The 21781-nt window shown below is 66.9% G+C and overlaps 2 protein-coding genes across 6 annotated transcripts in view; both read left to right on the top strand.

Moving 5' to 3' along the window:
- The window catches only part of PPP2R3B (protein phosphatase 2 regulatory subunit B''beta), a 28846-nt gene extending 24520 nt beyond the window's left edge, over positions 1-4326 (top strand). For all 3 annotated transcript variants that reach the window (XM_036311140.1, XM_036311139.1, XM_036311141.1), the window contains exons 10-13: positions 768-943; positions 1690-1808; positions 2177-2283; positions 3632-4326. In XM_036311140.1, the coding sequence (XP_036167033.1) occupies positions 768-943; positions 1690-1808; positions 2177-2283; positions 3632-3776 (547 nt within the window). In that variant the 3' untranslated portion in view covers positions 3777-4326. The remainder of the gene's footprint in view (positions 1-767; positions 944-1689; positions 1809-2176; positions 2284-3631) is intronic.
- A 4039-nt stretch (positions 4327-8365) lies between these two features.
- On the top strand, positions 8366-21781 carry GTPBP6 (GTP binding protein 6 (putative)). Of its 3 annotated transcripts, none has more exons than XM_036311149.1 (10): positions 8366-8774; positions 9404-9541; positions 9933-10003; positions 10493-10623; positions 11670-11740; positions 12774-12915; positions 14262-14470; positions 19714-19862; positions 20235-20387; positions 21030-21781. In XM_036311149.1, the coding sequence occupies exons 1-10, from the start codon at positions 8402-8404 to the stop codon at positions 21765-21767; spliced, it is 2175 nt and encodes a 724-aa protein (XP_036167042.1). In that variant the 5' UTR covers positions 8366-8401; the 3' UTR covers positions 21768-21781. The 3 variants fall into 3 exon arrangements, with proteins under 3 accessions (XP_036167042.1, XP_036167043.1, XP_036167044.1); XM_036311151.1 differs by having other exon boundaries at positions 8368-8774; positions 12757-12915; positions 21030-21301; XM_036311150.1 differs by lacking the exon at positions 9933-10003 and having other exon boundaries at positions 12757-12915.

Genomic DNA, 21781 nt, shown 5'->3' with positions numbered 1-21781 from the left:
CGCCCTGCGCCCTGTCCTGCTCGGGGGGTGCCCCTGGGAGCCATGGGGGGATCGGTCCCAGGAGGGATTAGTACTGGGGGGTCGGTCCCAGGTGGGATCAGTACTGGGGGCCATCGCCAGGCAGACTCAGTCCCCGGAGGGTCAGGAGTGGCAGAGGGCCTTGGTCTGGGAGGGGGTCCCGGGAGGGCCTTGGTCTTGGAGGGGGGTCCCGGGAGGGACTTGGTCTGAGAGGGGGGTCCTGGGAGGGACTTGGTCTGGGAGGGGGGTCCCGGGAGGGACTTGGTCTGGGAGGGGGGTCCTGGGAGGGCCTTGGTCTGGGAGGGGATCCGGGAGGGCCTTGGTCTTGGAGGGGGGTCCTGGGAGGGCCTTGGTCTGGGAGGGGGGTCCTGGGAGGGACTTGGTCTGGGAGGGGGGTCCCGGGAGGGACTTGGTCTGGGAGGGGGGTCCTGGGAGGGCCTTGGTCTGGGAGGGGGGTCCCGGGAGGGACTTGGTCTGGGAGGGGGGTCCCGGGAGGGACTTGGTCTGGAGGGGGGTCCTGGGAGGGCCTTGGTCTGGGAGGGGATCCCGGGAGGGCCTTGGTCTTGGAGGGGGGTCCTGGGAGGGCCTTGGTCTGGGAGGGGGGTCCCGGGAGGGACTTGGTCTGGGAGGGGGATCCCGGGAGGGGGATCGCGGGAGGGGGGTCCCGGAGGGCCTTGGTCTGGGAGGGGGGTCCCGGGAGGGCCTTGGGGGGGGGTGTCGCGGGCGCTGGCTGACGGCCGCCCCCGCAGCATCGAGTACTGGTTCCGCTGCATGGACCTGGACGGGGACGGGGCGCTGTCCATGTTCGAGCTGGAGCACTTCTACGAGGAGCAGAGCCGCCGGCTGGACAGCATGGGCATCGAGGCCCTGCCCTTCGAGGACTGTCTGTGCCAGATGCTGGACCTGGTCCAGCCCCAGAGCCCAGGTCGGCCGCGCCCGGGGAGCCCTGGGGGGGGACACCCTCTGGGGGGGCACGGATTGGACGGGCCACCGGGAGGGTCCCAGGACCCCTGAGGTCAGACGGACAGACAGACGAGGGGCCGTCTGTGCCCTCAGCGCCGTCTCGGGGTGGATCTGGGCCTGGGGCCGAACCTCCCTGGGGCCCTGCGTTCCCTCCTGTTGGGTCCCGGGTCCCAGCAGCTCAGGGCTGTGGCGCCCCCTGGTGGCCAGTTTCTCTTGTTTCCTGTTCTGCCTGTGGATGTGGGATGTGCATGGGCATCCCCTCTGTCCCCCCACCTCCCCCACACCTCCATCCAGGCCCCATCCTCCCCTCTGTCCCCCCCATCTCCATCCAGGCCCCATCCCCCCTCTGTCCCCCCAGGCTCCCCCCATCTCCATCCAGGCCCCATCCTCCCCTCTGTCCCCCCCATCTCCATCCAGGCCCCATCCCCCCTCTGTCCCCCAGGCTCCCCCATCTCCATCCAGGCCCCATCCCCCCTCTGTCCCCCCAGGCTCCCCCCATCTCCATCCAGGCCCCATCCTCCCCTCTGGCCCCCCCAGGCCTCCCCATGTCCAGGCCCACCCCCCCACCCCCACCCTGTCCTCAGCTGGACGCCCTCCCGCGTCCGTGTGTCCGTCCGTCTCGGGGGGTGTCAGGAAGCGCAGTTGTGCCGGGGTTTGGGGTGCGACCGGGTGGGAGACCCTGAGGGCGCTGCCGTGACACCCCCCCAGGGAAGATCACGCTGCGGGACCTGAAGCGCTGCCGGCTGGCCCACATCTTCTTCGACACCTTTTTCAACATCGAGAAGTACCTGGACCACGAGCAGAGGGAGCAGGTGTCCCTGCTCAGGGTGAGGGGGGGCCCTGTGTGGGGGAGGGGGGGTCCTTGCTCAGGGTGAGGGGGTCCCTGTGGGGGGGAGGGGGGGGTCCCTGCTCAGGGTGAGGGGGTCCCTGTGGGGGGGAGGGGGGCCCTGCTCAGGGTGAGGGGGTCCCTGTGGGGGAGGGGGGGTCCCTGCTCAGGGTGAGGGGGGTCCCTGTGGGGGTGAGGAAGGGGGGGCCCTGAGGGGGGAGGGGGGTCCCTGTGGGGGTGAGGAAGGGGGGGCCCTGAGGGGGGGTCCCTGTGGGGGTGAGGAAGGGGGGGCCCTGTGGGGGGGAGGGGGCCGGAGCCGCAGGGCCAGGCGCTGAGGCCGTGTCCCCCTGTGACCCGCGGGCCCCGCAGGAGACGGAGGCGGAGGGCCCCGAGCTGTCGGACTGGGAGCGGTACGCGGCCGAGGAGTACGACCTGCTGGTGGCCGAGGAGGCTGCGGGGGAGCCCTGGGAGGACGGGTGAGCAGAGGGGGGAGACGGGGGAGGGGGGAGATGGGGGGGAGACAGGGGAGGGGGATGGGGAGACGGGGGGGATGGGGGAGATAAAGGGGGGGCGGTAGTTGGGAGACAAGGGGGGGCCAGCACCCAGGGATGACGGACGAGGGCCCCTCTCGACCGCACGGTCCTGGGCACGGGACGGCGGGTCCTCACTCTCTGGGCGGCGGCCTTGGGGGGCCCCTGCCTCAGTTCTGGGCGTTTCCTGAACCGAAGCCTCAGGGTCGTCCCCTCGTGTGGGTGGGTCTTCCTCTCGCCCCGGACGGGCGCGGCTCTGGGCCCGGGTCGGGGTGCTCCCCTCGGGGCGGCCCCCCCCCCCCCATCCCTGCGAGTCCGGGACGGGCACCAGCGGGTCCTCACCACCAGCGATGGGTGGGCAGCCCGGCCGCGTCCTGCTTGTCCTTGTCACCACCGACGGGCGGGCCGGGTGGGCGCCAGCGGCTCCTCGGTCTCGGTTCCGTCCGTCCCTCCTCCGTCTGGGTTCTCGTGGGGCCTCGGCCTCCCGTCCGCACGGTCACGGCCCCCGGACGGGGGACTGTCCTGCCCCCGAGGGTCCTCGCCTGCGTCCCGTCCCCGATCCGACCGGCAGCCGGGCCCCGAGCCCCCCGGGGGTCCTGCTCGTGGGGCTGAGACCTGGCGGCCGAACGGCAGCCGGGGGCGGGTCCCCTGCAGGGGGGGGTCCGCCTGGCCTCGGGGTGTCCGGGGCCCTGGGGGGCAGCTCCAGGCCTGTGGGCGTCGGCTCCACGGCCCCCTGATGGCAGGCACCGCCCAGGCCGGCATCCTCCCTGGGATCCCTGACTCTGGACCCCCCTGTGTCCCCCGTGTCCCCTGTGTCCCCTCACTAGTCTAGGGCCCCCATCCCCGCCCATGTCCCCACTCCCCCCCGTGTCCCCTCACTAGTCCAGGGCCCCCATTCCCGCCCATGTCCCCACTCCCCCCCGTGTCCCCTCACGTCCCCTCAGGAGTCCAGGGCCCCCATTCCCCCCTCGTGTCCCCACTCCCCCCCCATGTCCTCTCACGAGTCCAGGGCCCCCATTCCCCCCCCATGTCCCCACTCCCCCCCGTGTCCCCTCACGTCCCCTCAGGAGTCCAGGGCCCCCATTCCCCCCTCGTGTCCCCACTCCCCATGTCCCCTCAGTCCAGGGCCCCCCATTCACCCCCCCATGTCCCCACTCCCCCCCATGTCCCCTCACAAGTCCAGGGCCCCCATTCCCCCCCAGTGTCCCCACTCCCCCCCCCCGTGTCTCCTCACGAGTCCAGGCCCCCGTGTCCCCCATGTCCCCCGCACTCACCGCACCCCCCCCCCCCCCAGGTACGAGGCGGAGCTGAGCCCCGTGGACCAGAAGCTGGGCGGCCTGCGCACGGCCCTGGCCCAGAGGCCCTTCCTGGAGGCGCCGGCGCTGGGCGCGGTGCACCTGTTCGACTGCGAGGCCGACGAGGAGCTGCAGCCGTCCTGACTCCCAAGTCCTGAGCCCGGGCGTCCTGAGGGCGTCCACGGCCCGGCCCCGGGGGGACAGCGTGTGCGTGTGGGTGGCTGAGCTTCTACAGACGTGAGCTGCGTGTGCGACGGCGACCTGTTTATTCACACGGAGGCCGGTCCCAGGGGGTCCCCGGAGGCTGTGTCCCCGCCCCCCTGGCGGGCAGAGCAGGCGCCCCGGACCCGGGGACGCGGTGGGACCCCCACAGCCCTGGCTGGCTGCCCCGGGGAGGTGTTTGCAGAGACGGGCCCAGGACGGTTCGCACCCCAGGGTCCGGCGTCAGCCCGGGATGCCCTGCTTGACCTCGGCCGAGTGCCCGAGCTGGAGCCGCGCGGCTCTCTGCACGCGTGTCCCTCTGCACGCGTGTCCGGGCACGGGGCCTCCCACACGGGCGCTGAGGTGGCCGCGTCCTCCTGAGTGTACAGACCGTGTAAAGTGAACTGTTATTTGCTGTGCAGAGCGATTTTAAAACGTTTTACGAGATCACATTTGTATTTTCGAATAAATAACTTGAGGGTTTTCAGCCTTAGGCTCCTCGCACCCAGCCAGCAGCCCAGGGCCCCCCTGACACAGAGGTTCGGGGGCCTGGGGTGCAGGTCCCGTCCCCGCGGCTCCTGGTCCTGGGATATGGGGTCCCCCCTGGGGGCATGGGATGTGTCTTATGTGATCCCCGGGTCGTGGGACCTGGGGTCCCCCCCAGGGGGCACAGGGTGTGTCTTACCTGATCCCTGGGTCCTGGGATGCGGGGTCCCCCCTGGGGGCACAGGGTGTGTCTTACGTGATCCCCGGGTCCTGGGATGTGGGGTCCCCCTGGGGGCACGGAGTGTCTTACCTGATCCCGGGTCCTGGGATGTGGGGTCCCCCCTGGGGGCACGGAGTGTCTTACCTGATCCCTGGGTCCTGGGATGCGGGGTCCCCCCTGGGGGCACAGAGTGTGTCTTACGTGATCCCCGGGTCCTGGGATGTGGGGTCCCCCCTTGGGGCACCAAGTGTTTCTTACGTAATCTCAGGGCCTGGGACCTGGGAGCAGGTCCCCCCTGGGGGCACGGGGTGTGTCTTACCTGATCCCTGGGTCCCGGGATGTGGGGTCCCCCCTGGGGGCACGGGTGTGTCTTACCTGATCCCGGGTCCTGGGGACGGAGAAACAGGACTGGCCCAGGGCCGACACCTGCGGGTCAGACACTCCCCTTGAGCCGCGTGCCCCCCACTCAGGGACCCCCTCTCCTGGGAAAACCTAAAATAGGAGCTCTGAGCCTCCTCTCTGCCCGGGAGCAGGTTCCCCCTCCTGCCAAAGTCCCTTCCAGCCTCCCGCCTGCCTGCCTCCTGGCCTGAGCCCCCCCCCCCCCCCCCCATGCACACGGGCCCGGACCCGCCCCGGGGAACAGACATGACCTGGTGGCCTCAGCCCTCCCCGGGCGGCTGTGTCCTGCACGGAGGCCGCAGAGCGTGGCTGAGGCATCGCCCAGCGGGGGGCCTCTGCCCTCCCGGCAGCCCCTGGACCCACAGGAGTTGGTCCCCGTGGTCCTGTCCCCTTCTCATCGGGGGAAGGCCCTGGCTGGTGCTGCTCAGTGGTTACAGCACCCCCTCCCACAGAAGGTCCCAGGTTCGATTCCAGTCGATGTCTCCCCCTCCCCTCCCCTCCCCTCTCTCTAAAAGTCAATGGGGAAACACCCCCTGGGGAGGACTGTAAAGAGGAGAAGGCCCCCCCCCCCCACTGATGGCTCAGAACAGCACCCCCTCATTCGGGTTTCGGAACCACATCCAGGGGAGGGGTCTCTCCGGGACCTGCGACCTCAGCAGAGAAATTGGGGGAAACCAACACGCCCCACAGACCCTGACCCCAGGGTCACGGGGACCCGGCTTCCAGGCCCCGCACCCCCGCCCCCCACCTCCGGGCGCCCAGCCGTCGCCACCAGACACCTGCCCGGACTCACCCTGCGCGCTGCTCGCGCTATGGGAATCGGGAAACCAGCAGATGTGGGGCGCCCAGTGGGTGTCCACGGGCAGGTCCCCCGTCTCCCGCTGCACCCCATCTCCATGCCCCTGTGGCCCTTGGCGTCACCCCCATGAGCCTCTGTGACGTCTCCAGCCGGAGCGCCACGCCCACTGGTTTCCCAGGTGCCCCCCCAGCCGCAGCCCTCCCCGCCCCCACACCCCCTGCTGCCCCCACACCCTGGTACCTGCCCTCGTCCACCCCACACCTGGCGCGCCCTGCGCCCCTCGGAGGCCCGGTCACCTCTCCGGTGCACGCACATTCCCACGTCCCCCACAGGGGGCTCTTCACCTCCAGTTACGGGGTCCCCGCCCCCCGGCAAAGGGATCCCCCAGCCCCCCAACCCCAGCGGCCCCACCGCAGGCTCCGGAGACCCCACGGGAGGAAGGCGAGCCCAGCGGGACCAGGTCTCCGAGGTCCGTCCCGCCTGGACCACGTGCGCCCTGCGCGGCGCATCTCCAGCTCCTGCCCCGACGGGGAGGGGCGCGTCCTGAGGACAGAACCCCCTCGGCTGACGGTTCTTCCGGCACCAACTACAGACGGAATTTTCCTACCGACCCCGGGGCTCGGCGGGTGCGACGAGGCTGTAAAAGGATACGATGCTGCCCCGGCCGGTGTAGCCCAGTGGATAGAGCGTCCCCCTGCGGACTGAAGGGTCCCGGGTTCGATTCCGGTCAAGGGCACACATGCCCGGTTGCGGGCTTGATCCCCAGTGCGGGGCGTGCAGGAGGCGGCTGATCCATGATTCTCTCATCATTAATGTTTCTAGCTCTCTGTCCCACTCCCTTCTTCTCGGAAATCAATAAAATTTTTTTTTAAAGGATGAGATGCCTCCACGGGTCCATGGCTCAGAACGGAAACACGTTTAGAGGAAAAAAAAACAAGGACAGGGCGCGCTTTGACCGGGTGGCTGTGCCGTGGCCTGACCGCTCCGGGAGCCGCTGTCCATTCTCCAGCCCGGCACCCCGGGCGCGGGCTGAGCTGCGGGTGACGTCACAGGTGAGCCCCTTGTCATCGGGCTCAGAGCTCCTGCAGGCGGGACTGCAGACCCTGCCCTCCCCTCCCCCTCCCCTCCCCTCCCCCCTTTCCTGTTACACTTTCTCGCAGCTGCACGGAGCTGCCTTCTCCCTCGTGTGTCGATAACCAGCCAAGTAGCGAGGGGCTCGGAGCAGGTTTTTGTGGGTGACCTGGGCCCCCCGCTGCCCGCAGAGAGAATAAACGCTCCTACAGGGTCACCCCCGTCGCCGCTGGATTGGCCTCAAGTGGGGACAGGCGGCCGGACAATTGTGTCGTTTCACGCGGGGAAAGCGGACACATAACACGTTTCCTCCGCTGGACGCGGGAGACGTTGGTGAATGAACACGGGGAGCCCCACGCGGCCCGTCCGCGGCCCCAGGAACCCCGGGACTGAGGCGGGAGCCCGGCTGGTGCGTCCCGAGCGGGTGCGCTCGGGGGACGCCCCGCGGATAGATGTTGGGCAGGTCCCGCACGTGCCAGGGCGCCCCAACTCCACCCCCTTGCTCACCGGCCCCCTAACCCCGTGCACCTCCTCCTCCCCGCCCCCCACCCCTCCCCTTCCCCCCGCACTCAGCGCCCAGCGCTCCCCCTGGCGGGCACCAAGCCGGCCGGGTCCTCCGCACCCCCACCCCGTGCAGCCTCCGGTGTGACTAAAAGGCTCCGGTTCACGCTAAAACCCCAAATTAGCCTGACGGTGTGGCTCAGTGGTTGGGCGTGGACCTAGGAACCAGGAGGTCAGGGTTCAAGTCCCGGTCAAGGGCACAGGCCCGGGTTGCGGGCTCCATCCCCAGTGGGGGGCGCGCAGGAGGCAGCTGGTCCATGATTCTCTCATTATTGATGTTTCTTTCCTTCTCCCTTACTCTCTGAAATCATTAAAAATATATTTAAAAAGTAAAATAAAATTCCTCCGTGTCTTTAAAAAATAGTAAAGGTAAATAGCGCAACCCAGCAACTCCTCCAATATTATTAATCCTTATCGGGGAACACTTATTATTATTATTTTTATTATTATTTTATTTTATTTTATTTTATTTTATTTTTAGAGAGTGAAGGAGGGGGAGGGAGGGGGAGGCCATGGACTGGTTGCCTCCGAACGCGCGCCCGGCCGTGGCAGGACCAGCACAGACACGGCCAAACCTCACGCGGCAGCTCCGCGTGGTCGCCGAGTCACTTTCATTTCCGGTCCTGCACCTGCGGCCGATCGGCAGGAAGGTGCCACCTTTTCCTGGAGCAAAATGCTCCCACGTTTTCCAAGCTCGTCCACGGTTTCCCTGCCAACGCCGGGCCGAGTCTAGCACGTGACCCATTTCCTTTAGGCTCATCCTTGACAGGTACCGTCTGCAGAGCCCGGTCCCCGTCGGTTCCGACACAGCCCGCCGGTAACCATGGAAACCATGTCAAACCGGGCGCCGAGAGCAGGGGGCCGGAGCCTCGCCCCCTCGAGGGTCCCCTAGCGCCCCGCGTTCCGTCTCCCGAACACCGCGACCGCACGTCAATCACACGGCGGCGAGCACGTGACACGGCCCGCCAATGGGGAGCCCGCACGGAAGCACGCCCCCGAGGCCCCGCCCCTTGGCGTTCGGCCGCGCGCGGGATGTGGACCCTGCGGGCCGCCGTCCGCCGGGGGGCCTGGCTCTCCCGCTTGGTTCGCGGCCGCCCGGTTCCGAGGGCCGCGCCGCCGCCGCTGCCGCCACCGCCCTGGCCAGGGCGCGCGCTCGCCGCCTTCGGTACCGGGAAGGCGGGGGGCCTGCAGGGGCGCGGAGGCGGAGGCGGAGGCCGCGGGCCGCGGGCGCATGGCGGGACTAGCGGAGCCGGGGAGGCGGAGGAGGAGCCGGAAGATGAGGAGGAGGAGGAAGAGGAGGAGGAACTGCTGCGGAGGGAGCCCTTGCTGCCCTCGGGGACCCAGCGCGTGTGCCTGGTTCACCCCGAGATCAAGGGGGGACCGAGGAAGCCAACGCTGACTCGAGGTGACCCGGCGGGGAGGGGGCGTGGCCTCGAGGGCGGGGCTCACGGGGGCGGGGCTTCTGTGGCTGTAAATCCGGGCGGGGTTTGAAGGCTGGACCTCATAGGGCGGGGCTTCGGGAGCAAGGACGAGCCGTGTGGGCGGGGCTTCGGTGAATTGACCTTATGGGGCGGGGCTCCGATGGCGGGAAGACTGGGGCGGGGCTTCGGGGATTGGAAGTCGACTGGGAGCTGAGGGGCGGGGCCTCGGAGGCGGGGATGCCAAGGGCTGAACTCATAGGATAGGTGGCTAAGGGGCGGGGCTCTCATGATGGACTTCGGAGGGCGGGGCTTGAGGGAGGGATGGAGAGGATTGGAATTCATAGGGCGGGGGCCAAGGGGGCGGGGCCTCATGGGCTGGAACTCGGAGGATAGCTCAGGGGGCGTGGCTTCGGGCGGGGATCTGAGGGGGCGTGGCTTCAGAGGCCGGACCCCTAGTCCCTGAGCTCCGAGGGTGGAAGTTTGAGGCTCCAGCTTTGGTGCTGGACTCTGAGGCTGGAGCTTGTAGGCGGGGGTCCCTGTGGGGCGCAGGGCTCCGAGGGGCCGGGGCTGCACCCCTTCCTACCCGCCCCTGAAGCCGCGTCTCTCCCCAAAGCCGAGTGGCAGGTGGCGGAGGCGAAGGCGCTGGTGCACACGCTGGACCACTGGTCGGTGGTGGAGACGATGGTGGTGCCGACCAAGGCGCCCGACCGGAAGCTCATCTTTGGCAAAGGCACCTTGGAGCAGCTGACGGGTGGGTCGGCTGCCCGTGTCCCCCTCCCCCCTCTCTCCTCCCTCCTCCCCCCTCCCAGCCACCCAGCCTCATCGCCTGATGTGGGTCCTGCCCGTGAACCCCGCTCTCCTGGGACCCCTGACAGCCCCGCCCACCCAGTTGTGGGCTCATGATCAGAGCATGGAGCTGGCAGGACCCTGCCTGTCTCCCCGAGTCTTAGCTGCATCCCCTCCCCGCGGGGTCATGTCCCGGGGTCACGTCCCCTCCGTGTGTGTTGTGAGACCCACGCGCCCTGAACACGGACCCCGGCTTCCCCTGGACCCCGTCCACACCCCAGCCTCCTGGGGACGCAGCCAAGCAAAGGGTGATGGTGCCCGTGGGGCGGAGCCCCTGACAGGCTTCTGTCCCTTAGAGAAAATTAGGAGCCTGTCAGAGGTCACCGCTGTCTTTCTGAACGTGGAGCGGATGTCCATGCCCACGAAGGTACCGGGGCGCGGGGTGCTGTCCACTCCCTGGCTGGGGCCTGGGGTCACCCCCTCACCTGAGGTCTGGGGATGGGGTGGGCTCCTTTTTTATGTGTTTACTGGAGGCCCAGTGCGCAACATTTGGGGGGGGGGTCCCTCGTAGGACCACTCCCCATGGAGTGCACTGACCACCGGGGGGCAGCTCCTGCATTGAGCGTCTGCCCCCTGGTGGTCAGTGCATGTCACAGCGATCACTCGTCCCACCATGTGGTCGATGTGCATATTAGCCTTTTATTACACAGGATTGATTTGAGAGAGAGGAAGGGAGAGAGAGAACATCCATGAGGAGAGAATCACGGATCGGCTGCCTCCTGCACGCCCCCGACTGCGGATCAAGCCCACAACCCAGGCCTGTGCCCTTGACCGGGAATCGAACCCGGGACCCTTCAGTCCACAGGCCGACGCTCTACCCACTGACCCACACCGGCCGGGTTCTCTCCTTTTCTAGAAAGAACTGGAGGCCGCCTGGCGCGTGCAGGTGTTCGACCGGTTCACCGTGGTCCTGCACATCTTCCGCTGCAACGCCCGGACCAAGGAGGCGCGGCTGCAGGTGGCCCTGGCCGAGCTGCCCCTCCTCAGGTACCGGGCACCGAACCGGGGGTCGCAACACAGGAGCCCCCTTCCTTTTCTCTTTTCTTAAAAAAAATATATATATATATATATTTATTGATTTCAGAGAGGAAGGGAGGGGGGAGAGAGATAGAAGCATCCGTGATGAGAGAGAATCACAGTCGGCTGCCTCCTGCACGCCCCCAACTGGGGATGGAGCCCGCAACCCGGGCCTGTGCCCTTGACCGGGAATCGAACCCGGACCTCCTGGTTCCTTGGTCCACGCTGAGCCCCTGAGCTAAGCTAAGGGCGGGCATTCATGATGGACTCCATAGGGCGGGGCTTGAGGGGAAGGGAGGCAGAGGGTTAGGACTCGGGGCGGGAGCAGAGGGGGCGTGGCCTCTGGGGGGCAGAGGGGGTGGGGCCTCAGAGGCTGGAACCAATGGGGCAGGGAGCAGGGGCGTGGCCTCAGCGACTGGAACTGAGGGCGGGAGCTAAGGGGGCGTGGCCTCAGGGGCTGGAACTAATGGGGCGTGTGTAGGGGGCGTGGCCTCAGGGGCTGGAACTAATGGGGCGGGTGTAGGGGGCGTGGCCTCGGGCTGAAACAGGGGGCGGGGTCTCAGGGGCGGGAGCTGAGGGGCGGGTCTTTCTTGATGGACTTCATGGGGGGGGCAGCATAGCTTGTTGGACGCCTGCTGGGGTTTCCCCTCCAGGAGGGCCCGTCCCTGTGCGACCCTGTGTCCCTGAGAGCGAAGGCCCAGCAGGAGCGGGGACCCCACGCAGGAGGGGGGACCCCATGCAGGAGGGGGCCCCATGCAGGAGGGGGGCCCCACGCAGGAGGGGGGACCCTATGCAGGAGGGGGGCCCCATGCAGGAGGGGGGCCCCCACGCAGGAGGGGGACCCCACGCAGGCGGGGGGACCCCATGCAGGAGGGGGGACCCCGGTGCACTCCCCCCTATCAGACACCCGCCCCCCGTTCTGCCCCCCCTCACTTGGGACGGCGTGAGGCGCCCCCTCGCGCCCCCCCACGGCCTCCGCATCCGCTCCATCTACTGAGCTGCTGTGTCCACGGCAGGTCCAACATGAAGCACGACCTCGCGCGCCTGGACGGACACGGAGGCAACTCCCGCTACATCATGGGGTCGGGTGAGTGCCCCGGGCGCGTCTCGGGGGCGGGAAGGAAGGGCCGCCTCTGGGGAGGGGACGAGGCCCCAGACGACCCTGCTGGGGCCCGGCTGCGCCTGCGCCTGGTCCGCGGACACATCGAGCCAGCAGGGACCCAGGGGGCCTCGGGCGGGTGCGACAGAGGACCCCAGACCTGGGGTTGGAGCAACAGACATTCACCCCCGCCCCTCCCCTCATCCTGGAGACCAGGCGTCTGAGGTCCAGGGGTCCCAGGGCCGGTCCCTCCAGAGGCTCCAGGGAGGGTCCCCCCTGCGTCTCCCAGCTCCTGGGGCTCCAGGCCTCCCCGGGCTGGTGGCCGCCTACCCCCCTCCCGCCGCTGCCTCCCTCCGTCTCCACGTGGCTGCTCCTCCGTGTCTGCGTCTCCTCTTCTGTGTCCGACAAGGACCCTGTCCCTGGAGGGAGGCCCCCCCTGACCCAGGACGGCCTCGTCTCCGACCCTTCACCCCATCCCACCTGCAAAGACCCCGCTCCCATAGGAGGACCCGTTCCCAGGTTCTGGGGGTCAGGATGTTGGGGGAACCACTCAGTCCACTGAGGATATCGGGGCTCCGAGACGGCAGAAGTTGGAGGTGCCGCCACCTTTTTTTTTCTTGTTTGTTTTTTTTTAATATTTTTTATTGATTTCAGAGAGGAAGGGAGAGGGAGAGAGAGACATGCCCGTGATGAGAGAGAATCATGGGTCGGCTGCCTCCTGCACGCCCCCCACTGGGGACGGAGCCCACAACCCGGCCATGTGCCCGGACCAGGAATGGAGCTGTGACCTCCTGGTTCCTAGGTCACGCCCAACCACTGAGCCACACCGGCCGGGTGGCGAGACTGCCTTTCTCCGGGCAGAGCTGGGCCTCAGAGCAGAGGTGCTGGGCTGGCAGCTGCCTGGGGCCGTGGGCGCCCCGGCCCGCGTCCCTCAGGCCCGGCACACGGCTGGCCTTGCCGTTCTCCCCGTCTGCACCCCGACTCCCCGTCTTGGCTGTTTCCAGGAGAGTCGTTCGTGCAGGTGCAGCAGCGTCTGATGAAGGAAAAGGAGATGAAGATCCGCAGGGCCCTGGAGCGGCTGCGGCAGAAGAGGCAGCTGCTGGGCCGGCAGCGCAGGCGGCGGGAGTTCCCGGTGGTCTCGGTCGTGGGGTACACCAACTGCGGTGAGCGGGCCTCCATGGTGGGGTACACCGACTGGTGGGCGGGCCTCCGTGGTGGGGTACACCGACTGCGGTGAGGGGGCCTCCATGGTGGGGTACACCGACTGGTGGGCGGGCCTCCGCGGTGGGGTACACCGACTGCGGTGAGCGGGCCTCCGCGGTGGGGTACACCGACTGCGGTGAGGGGGTCTCCGTGGTGGGGTACACCGACTGCGGTGAGGGGGCCTCCATGGTGGGGTACACCGACTGGTGGGCGGGTCTCCGTGGCGGGGTACACCGACTGCGGTGAGCGGGCCTCCGTGGCGGGGTACACTGACTGGTGGGTGGGTCTCCGTGGTGGGGTACACCGACTGCGGTGAGCAGGCCTCCGTGGCGGGGTACACCGACTGCGGTGAGCAGGCCTCCGTGGCGGGGTACACCGACTGCGGTGAGCGGGCCTCAGTGGCGGGGTACACCGACTGCGGTGAGCGGGTCTCCGTGGTGGGGTACACCGACTGCGGTGAGCGGTGGTGGGGAGGAGGGGGGTCCTGCCTGTCTGTGTGGCTGCTGTGTTTTAGGGGGCCCACCCACAAAGACGACAGGGCCACCGGGGTCACCAAGGGTACATCCAGGCTTAAAAGTCATTAGTGCCCGGCCAGTGGGCTCAGTGGTTAGAGCACGGCCCAGGTCAGGTGCAGGCAGGAGGCAACCAATTGATGTGTCTCTCACATCAATGTTTCTCTCTCTCTCTCCCCTCCTCCTCCTCCTCCCTCCCTCCCTCCCCTCTCTCTAGAAATCAATGGGAAAAATATCCTCGGGTGAGGATTAGCGTAGGTATGTAAGTATAGCTCAAGTAACCAAATACAGGGAGAAATAGATAAGTCGATAAATGTGATTTTTTAAAAACCATATGTATATGCGTCCGAATTTTCACCCTCCAGAAGTGCAAGTACTGGGCCTGCTGTCACACAGACACTGGGCCTCCTTCCGCAGGAGCCAGGGGGCGTGGGCGACTCTCACACACGTGTGTCCTTGTCCCCGTGTCCTTGTCCCTGACGTGTGTCCTTGTCCCCGACGTGTGTCCTGCCCCCGACGTGTGTCTTGTCCCCGACGTATGGCCTTGTCCCCGTGTGTCCTGTCCCCAACGTGTGTCCTGCCCCCGACGTGTGTCCTGTCCCTGACGTGTGTCCTGTCCCCGACGTGTGTCCTGTCCCCGACGTGTGTCCTTGTCCCCAACGTGTGTCCTGTCCCCGACGTGTGTCCTGCCCCCGACGTGTGTCCTGTCCCCAACGTGTGTCCTGTCCCCAACGTGTGTCCTGTCCCCAACGTGTGTCCTTGTCCCCGACGTGTGTCCTGTCCCCGACGTGCAGGGAAGACCACGCTGATCAAGGCTCTGACGGGCGACGGTGCCATGCAGCCCCGGGACCAGCTGTTTGCCACCCTGGACGTCACCGCCCACGCGGGCTCCCTCCCGTCCCGCCTGGCCGTCGTCTACATGGACACCATCGGCTTCCTGTCCGAGCTGCCCCACAGCCTCATCGCGTCCTTCTCCGCCACCCTGCAGGACGTGGCCCACTCGGTGAGCAGGCGGGCGGGCGGGCGGCTGGCGGTGCCGGGCCAGGGGCCGATCCCCTGACACAACGCAGTGGGGGCCGGTCCCCCACATGGGACACCAGCCAGGCTGGGTCCCCCCACACACAGGACTCAAGCCAGGCTGGGTCCCCCCACACACACAGGACACAAGCTGGGCTGGGTCCCCCCACACACAGGACTCAACCTGGACTGGGTCCCCCCACACACAGGACTCCAGCCGGGCTGGGTCCCCCCACACACAGGACACCAGCCGGGCTGGGTCCCCACACACACAGGACACCAGCCGGGCTGGGTCCCCACACACACAGGACACCAGCCGGGCTGGGTCCCCCCACACACAGGACACATCTAGGACCAGGTGCTCACACAGGACACACCCAGGACCCCCCCCCCAACACACAGGACACACCCAGGACCCTCACACACACACACACACACAGGACACACCCAGGACCCTCACACACACACACACACACACACACAGGACACACCCAGGACCCTCACACACACACACACAGGACACACCCAGGACCCTCACACACACACAGAACACACCCAGGACCCTCACACACACACACACACACAGGACACACCCAGGACCCTCACACACACACAGGACACACCCAGGACCCTCACACACACACACAGGACACACCCAGGACCTTCACACACACACAGGACACACCCAGGACCCACACACACACACACAGGACACACCCAGGACCCTCACACACACACACAGGACACACCCAGGACCCTCACACACACACAGGACACACTCAGGACCTTCACACACACAGGACACACCCAGGACCTTCACACACACACAGGACACACCCAGGACCCACACACACACACAGGACACACCCAGGACCCTCACACACACACACAGGACACACCCAGGACCCACACACACAAACAGGACACACCCAGGACCCTCACACACACACAGGACACACCCAGGACCCTCACACACACACACAGGACACACCCAGGACCCTCACACACACACACAGGACACACCCAGGACCCTCACACACACACACAGGACACACTCAGGACCTTCACACACACACAGGACACACCCAGGACCCTCACACACACACAGGACACACCCAGGACCCTCACACACACACACAGGACACACCCAGGACCTTCACACACACACAGGACACACACAGGACCCACACACACACACAGGACACACCCAGGACCCTCACACACACACACAGGACACACCCAGGACCCTCACACACACACAGGACACACCCAGGACCCTCACACACACACACAGGACACACCCAGGACCTTCACACACACACAGGACACACCCAGGACCCACACACACACACACAGGACACACCCAGGACCCTCACACACACACACAGGACACACCCAGGACCCTCACACACACACAGGACACACTCAGGACCTTCACACACACACAGGACACACCCAGGACCCACACACACACCCAGGACCCTCACACACACACAGGACACACCCAGGACCCACACACACACACAGGACACACCCAGGACCCACACACACACCCAGGACCCTCACACACACACAGGACACACCCAGGACCTTCACACACACACACAGGACACACCCAGGACCTTCACACACACACAGGACACACCCAGGACCCACACACACACACAGGACACACCCAGGACCCTCACACACACACATAGGACACACCCAGGACCCACACACACAAACAGGACACACCCAGGACCCTCACACACACACAGGACACACCCAGGACCCTCACACACACACACAGGACACACCCAGGACCCTCACACACACACACAGGACCCTCACACACACACACAGGACACACCCAGGACCCTCACACACACACACAGGACACACCCAGGACCCTCACACACACACAGGACACACCCAGGACCCTCACACACACACACAGGACACACTCAGGACCTTCACACACACACAGGACACACCCAGGACCCACACACACACACAGGACACACCCAGGACCCTCACACACACACACAGGACACACTCAGGACCTTCACACACACACAGGACACACCCAGGACCCTCACACACACACACAGGACACACCCAGGACCTTCACACACACACAGGACACACCCAGGACCCACACACACACACAGGACACACCCAGGACCCTCACACACACACACAGGACACACCCAGGACCCTCACACACACACAGGACACACTCAGGACCTTCACACACACACAGGACACACCCAGGACCCACACACACACCCAGGACCCTCACACACACACAGGACACACCCAGGACCCACACACACACACAGGACACACCCAGGACCCTCACACACACACACAGGACACACCCAGGACCTTCACACACACACAGGACACACCCAGGACCTTCACACACACACAGGACACACCCAGGACCCACACACACACACAGGACACACCCAGGACCCTCACACACACACACAGGACACACCCAGGACCCACACACACAAACAGGACACACCCAGGACCCTCACACACACACAGGACACACCCAGGACCCTCACACACACACACAGGACACACCCACGACCCTCACACACACACACAGGACACACCCAGGACCCTCACACACACACACAGGACACACTCAGGACCTTCACACACACACAGGACACACCCAGGACCCTCACACACACACAGGACACACCCAGGACCTTCACACACACACACAGGACACACCCAGGACCTTCACACACACACAGGACACACCCAGGACCCACACACACACACAGGACACACCCAGGACCCTCACACACACACACAGGACACACCCAGGACCCTCACACACACACAGGACACACCCAGGACCCTCACACACACACACAGGACACACCCAGGACCTTCACACACACACAGGACACACCCAGGACCCACACACACACCCAGGACACACCCAGGACCCTCACACACACACACAGGACACACCCAGGACCCTCACACACACACAGGACACACTCAGGACCTTCACACACACACAGGACACACCCAGGACCCACACACACACCCAGGACCCTCACACACACACAGGACACACCCAGGACCCACACACACACACAGGACACACCCAGGACCCACACACACACCCAGGACCCACACACACACACAGGACACACCCAGGACCCTCACACACACACAGGACACACTCAGGACCTTCACACACACACAGGACACACCCAGGACCCACACACACACACAGGACACACCCAGGACCCACACACACACACAGGATACACCCAGGACCCACACACACACACAGGACACACCCAGGACCCACACACACACACACAGGACACACCCAGGACCCTCACACACACACAGGACACACTCAGGACCTTCACACACACACAGGACACACCCAGGACCCTCACACACACACAGGACACACCCAGGACCCACACACACACCCAGGACCCTCACACACACACAGGACACACCCAGGACCCTCACACACACACAGGACACACTCAGGACCTTCACACACACACAGGACACACCCAGGACCCACACACACACCCAGGACACACCCAGGACCCTCACACACACACAGGACACACTCAGGACCTTCACACACACACAGGACACACCCAGGACCCACACACACACACAGGACACACTCAGGACCTTCACACACACACAGGACACACCCAGGACCCACACACACACCCAGGACACACCCAGGACCCTCACACACACACAGGACACACTCAGGACCTTCACACACACACAGGACACACCCAGGACCCACACACACACACAGGACACACCCAGGACCCTCACACACACACAGGACACACCCAGGACCCACACACACACACAGGACACACCCAGGACCCTCACACACACACAGGACACACTCAGGACCTTCACACACACACAGGACACACCCAGGACCCTCACACACAAACAGGACACACCCAGGACCCACACACACACAGGACACACCCAGGACCCACACACACACACAGGACACACCCAGGACCTTCACACACACACAGGACACACTCAGGACCTTCACACACACACAGGACCAGGTGCTCACACAGGCCAGGCCCTGGATGGGGTCCCGGACGGGAGGTCGGAGGAGGGTGAGTGGCATCGGCCTCGCTGGGCTTGCTCCGGACGTCGGTGCCCCTGGGAGTGGCCGCCACCTGCAGGGACACCTCAGGCTCAGCTGCGGGGACCGGCCCTGGGCAGCGCTCCTGCCTCCGCTTTCTGAAAATCTGAGGCTTTTCCGAGATAAAACATTTTAATAACGGAAGTCTCCCCTGAAAACGAGCCCAGAAGCGAACACCCCAAATACCAGGGCCCCTTTCCGGGGGGTGGGGCTCTCAAGTCGCTTTTCTGCATCTTCCTGTTGCACAGAGACCAGCCCGTGAATTGTTTAAAACTGGGCAGGAAGCTCCCTAAATTGTGAACGGATTGAAGGTGTCACGGGGGGTGCAACAGCCCAAAGCTTGACTGAAGCCCTTAGGTGGCTGGTCGGCCAGCACCTGCGGGTGGGGGTGGAGACAGGCCTAGCGGGGCCCAAGTCCCAGGAATGGCCCCCAAGTCCTTGTACAGGAGGGACCCCGAGTCCCAGGAACAGCCCCCCAGTCCCTGTACAGGAGGGACCCCGAGTCCCAGGAATAGCCCCCAAGTGCGTGTACAGGAGGGACCCCCGAGTCCCAGGAATAGCCCCCCAAGTGCGTGTACAGGAGGGACCCCGAGTCCCAGGAATAGCCCCCCAGTCCCTGTACAGGAGGGACCCCGAGTCCCAGGAACAGGCCCCCAGTCTCTGTACAGGAGGGACCCCGAGTCCCAGGAATAGCCCCCCAAGTGGTGTACAGGAGGGACCCCGAGTCTCAGGAATAGCCCCCAAGTCTCTGTACAGGGGGGACCCTGAGTCCCAGGAATGGCCCCCAAGTCTCTGTACAGGAGGGACCCTGAGTCCCAGGAATGGCCCCCAAGTCTCCCTACAGGAGGGACCCTGAGTCCCAGGAATAGCCCCCCAGTCCCTGTACAGGAGGGACCCCGAGTCCCAGCGCCCGGAGCAGCTGGGGCAGGACCTGAAGCTCAGCTCTGTGGTCTCGGGCGCCCCCCCCCCCCCCGGCCTGGGGCAGCCCCCCTGCGTCCTGCGGGTCCCGAGTTGGGGGGAGACCGGTCCCGCCCACCGGCCACGAGCCCCTCTGCCCGCAGGACGTGATCCTGCACGTGCGGGACGTGAGCCACCCCGAGGCCGAGCTGCAGAAGCTCAGCGTGCTCGCCGCCCTGCGCGGCCTGGGGCTGCCCGCGCCGCTGCTGGACTCGGTGCTGGAGGCGCACAACAAGGTGGACCTGGTGCCCGGGTGAGTGGGCGGGGCGTCCCCCTGGGGCTCCCCATCCGCGGGGACCGGGTGCTGGGTGAGTGGGCCCCGCCCCGCCCCGCCCGCTCTCCCCCTGGGGCTCCCCGTCCGAGGGGACCTGGGCGCCATCCGGGGATCCGGCTCTACCCTAACCCTCCCACAGCCCCGTCTGTCCCTACACCCGCCCCAGAGCGGCCAGTTGGGGTGACGCGCTCCGCACCGCGCGCCCCCATTCCCCCCCGCTCCCCCCGCCCCCATTCCCGGTTGACCCGCTGCCCCTCCCGCTGCTCCTCTCCCGGGAGGACTCGGGTCCCAGGTGGGGCCGTGGGGGCCTCGGGCCTCGTCCTCGCTGAGCGGGGTCTGCCCGCCGCGCAGGTACCGGCCGTCGGGGCCGCGCGCCCTGGCCGTGTCCGCGCTCCGCGGGCTGGGCCTGGAGGAGCTGAAGGCCGCGCTGGAGGCCGCCGTGCTGAGCGCCACCGGGAGGCGGGTGCTGACCCTCCGCGTGCGGCTGGCGGGGCCGCAGCTCAGGTGCCCGGGGCTGCGGGACGGAGGGGGCGGGGCTGCGGAGGGGCGGGGCCACGAGGCGGAGGGGGCGGGGCTGCAGGACGGAGCGGTGACGAGTCTGAGAGGGCGTGGTCTGGGGATGGGCGGGGCCGCAGCTCATGTGCCTGGGGCTGCGTGACGGAGGGGGCGGGGCTGGGGAGGGGCGGAGCCACGAGGCAAAGGGGCCGGGACTGCAGGACGGAGGGGTGACAAGGCGGAGGGGGCGGGGCTGGGAGGGGCGGGCCAACCGGCAGAGGGGGCGGGGTCTGGGGATGGGCGGGGCCATCAGATCGAGGGGCGGGGCCGCACTCAGTTGCCTAGGGCTGCGGGACGGAGGGGTGACGAGTCTGAGGGGGCGGGGCCTGGTGGGCAGGGCGGTGGCTTGGAGAAGGGGGCGGGGCCATCCGGGGCGGGGGCGGGGCCGGTGGCTGCTCCCAGGGACCTGCGGTTGCGCACAGCGCAGTGTGGAGCTCACACCTGAGTTCATCCCCACGTGCGTCCCGGGCCCGCGGGTGACCCACCGGGAACGTGCAGGTCAGAGTGGCCGGGTGCCCGGGGCAAACGTCACCCCGAGCTCCCTGCTCCCCGACCGCGTTCCTGACCCGCCCCCCGCCCCCCGCCCCCCAGCTGGCTGCACGCCGAGGCCGCGGTGCAGGACGTGCAGGTGGTCCCCGAGGCCGGGGTGGCCGACGTCACCGTCATCATCAGCGACGCGGCCTACGGCCGGTTCCGGAAGCTCTTTCCAGGATGACCGGCCGGTCCCCGGAGGACGCAGGTCCCGCGGGTGGTCCCGGCGGAGGTCGGTGGGCGAACACGCGGGCTCCGACCCGCCCGGCGGTGCATCGAGGGCGCACGGAGGGGACCGCCTCCCTCCTGACGGTTCTGCCACCGGCCGCTTCCCCCGGGCCCTCGTGTCCAGAGGAAACCAGACTTCGGGCCTCGTGTCCACACCAGGAAGTCGGTTCCTGCAGCAGAACTGCAGCATCGGCTGCTCCAGGTGCCGGGGGTCCCGGACCGACGCCTGCACCCCGGACCGCGGCCTGCACCCCGGACGGCGGCCTGCACCCCGGACCGAGGCCTGCACCCCGGACCGAGGCCTGCACCCCGGACCGAGGGCTGCACCCCGGACCGAGGGCTGCACCCCGGACCGACGGCTGCACCCCGGACCGACGGCTGCACCCCGGACCGACGCCTGCATCCCGGACGGAGGCCTACACCCCGGACCCAGCTGCAGAACCGGCCCAGGTCCATCCGGTCCTGGACACTCCGTGCTTCTCCGAGAGGCCGCGAGCTGAGTGTGTTGCCAAGGAGACGCTCAGGGAAGGGGTGTCCTTCCCTGGCCTCACCCCGAAAGCTTGCATGTAATTTTCTTAGACGTG

Source organism: Myotis myotis, unplaced genomic scaffold (assembly GCF_014108235.1).
Source record: "Myotis myotis isolate mMyoMyo1 unplaced genomic scaffold, mMyoMyo1.p scaffold_m19_p_50, whole genome shotgun sequence".
Taxonomy (NCBI): Eukaryota; Metazoa; Chordata; class Mammalia; order Chiroptera; family Vespertilionidae; genus Myotis; species Myotis myotis.
The sequence above is the reverse complement of the archived record's forward strand: the minus strand, read 5'-3'. Positions and strand labels throughout refer to the sequence as shown.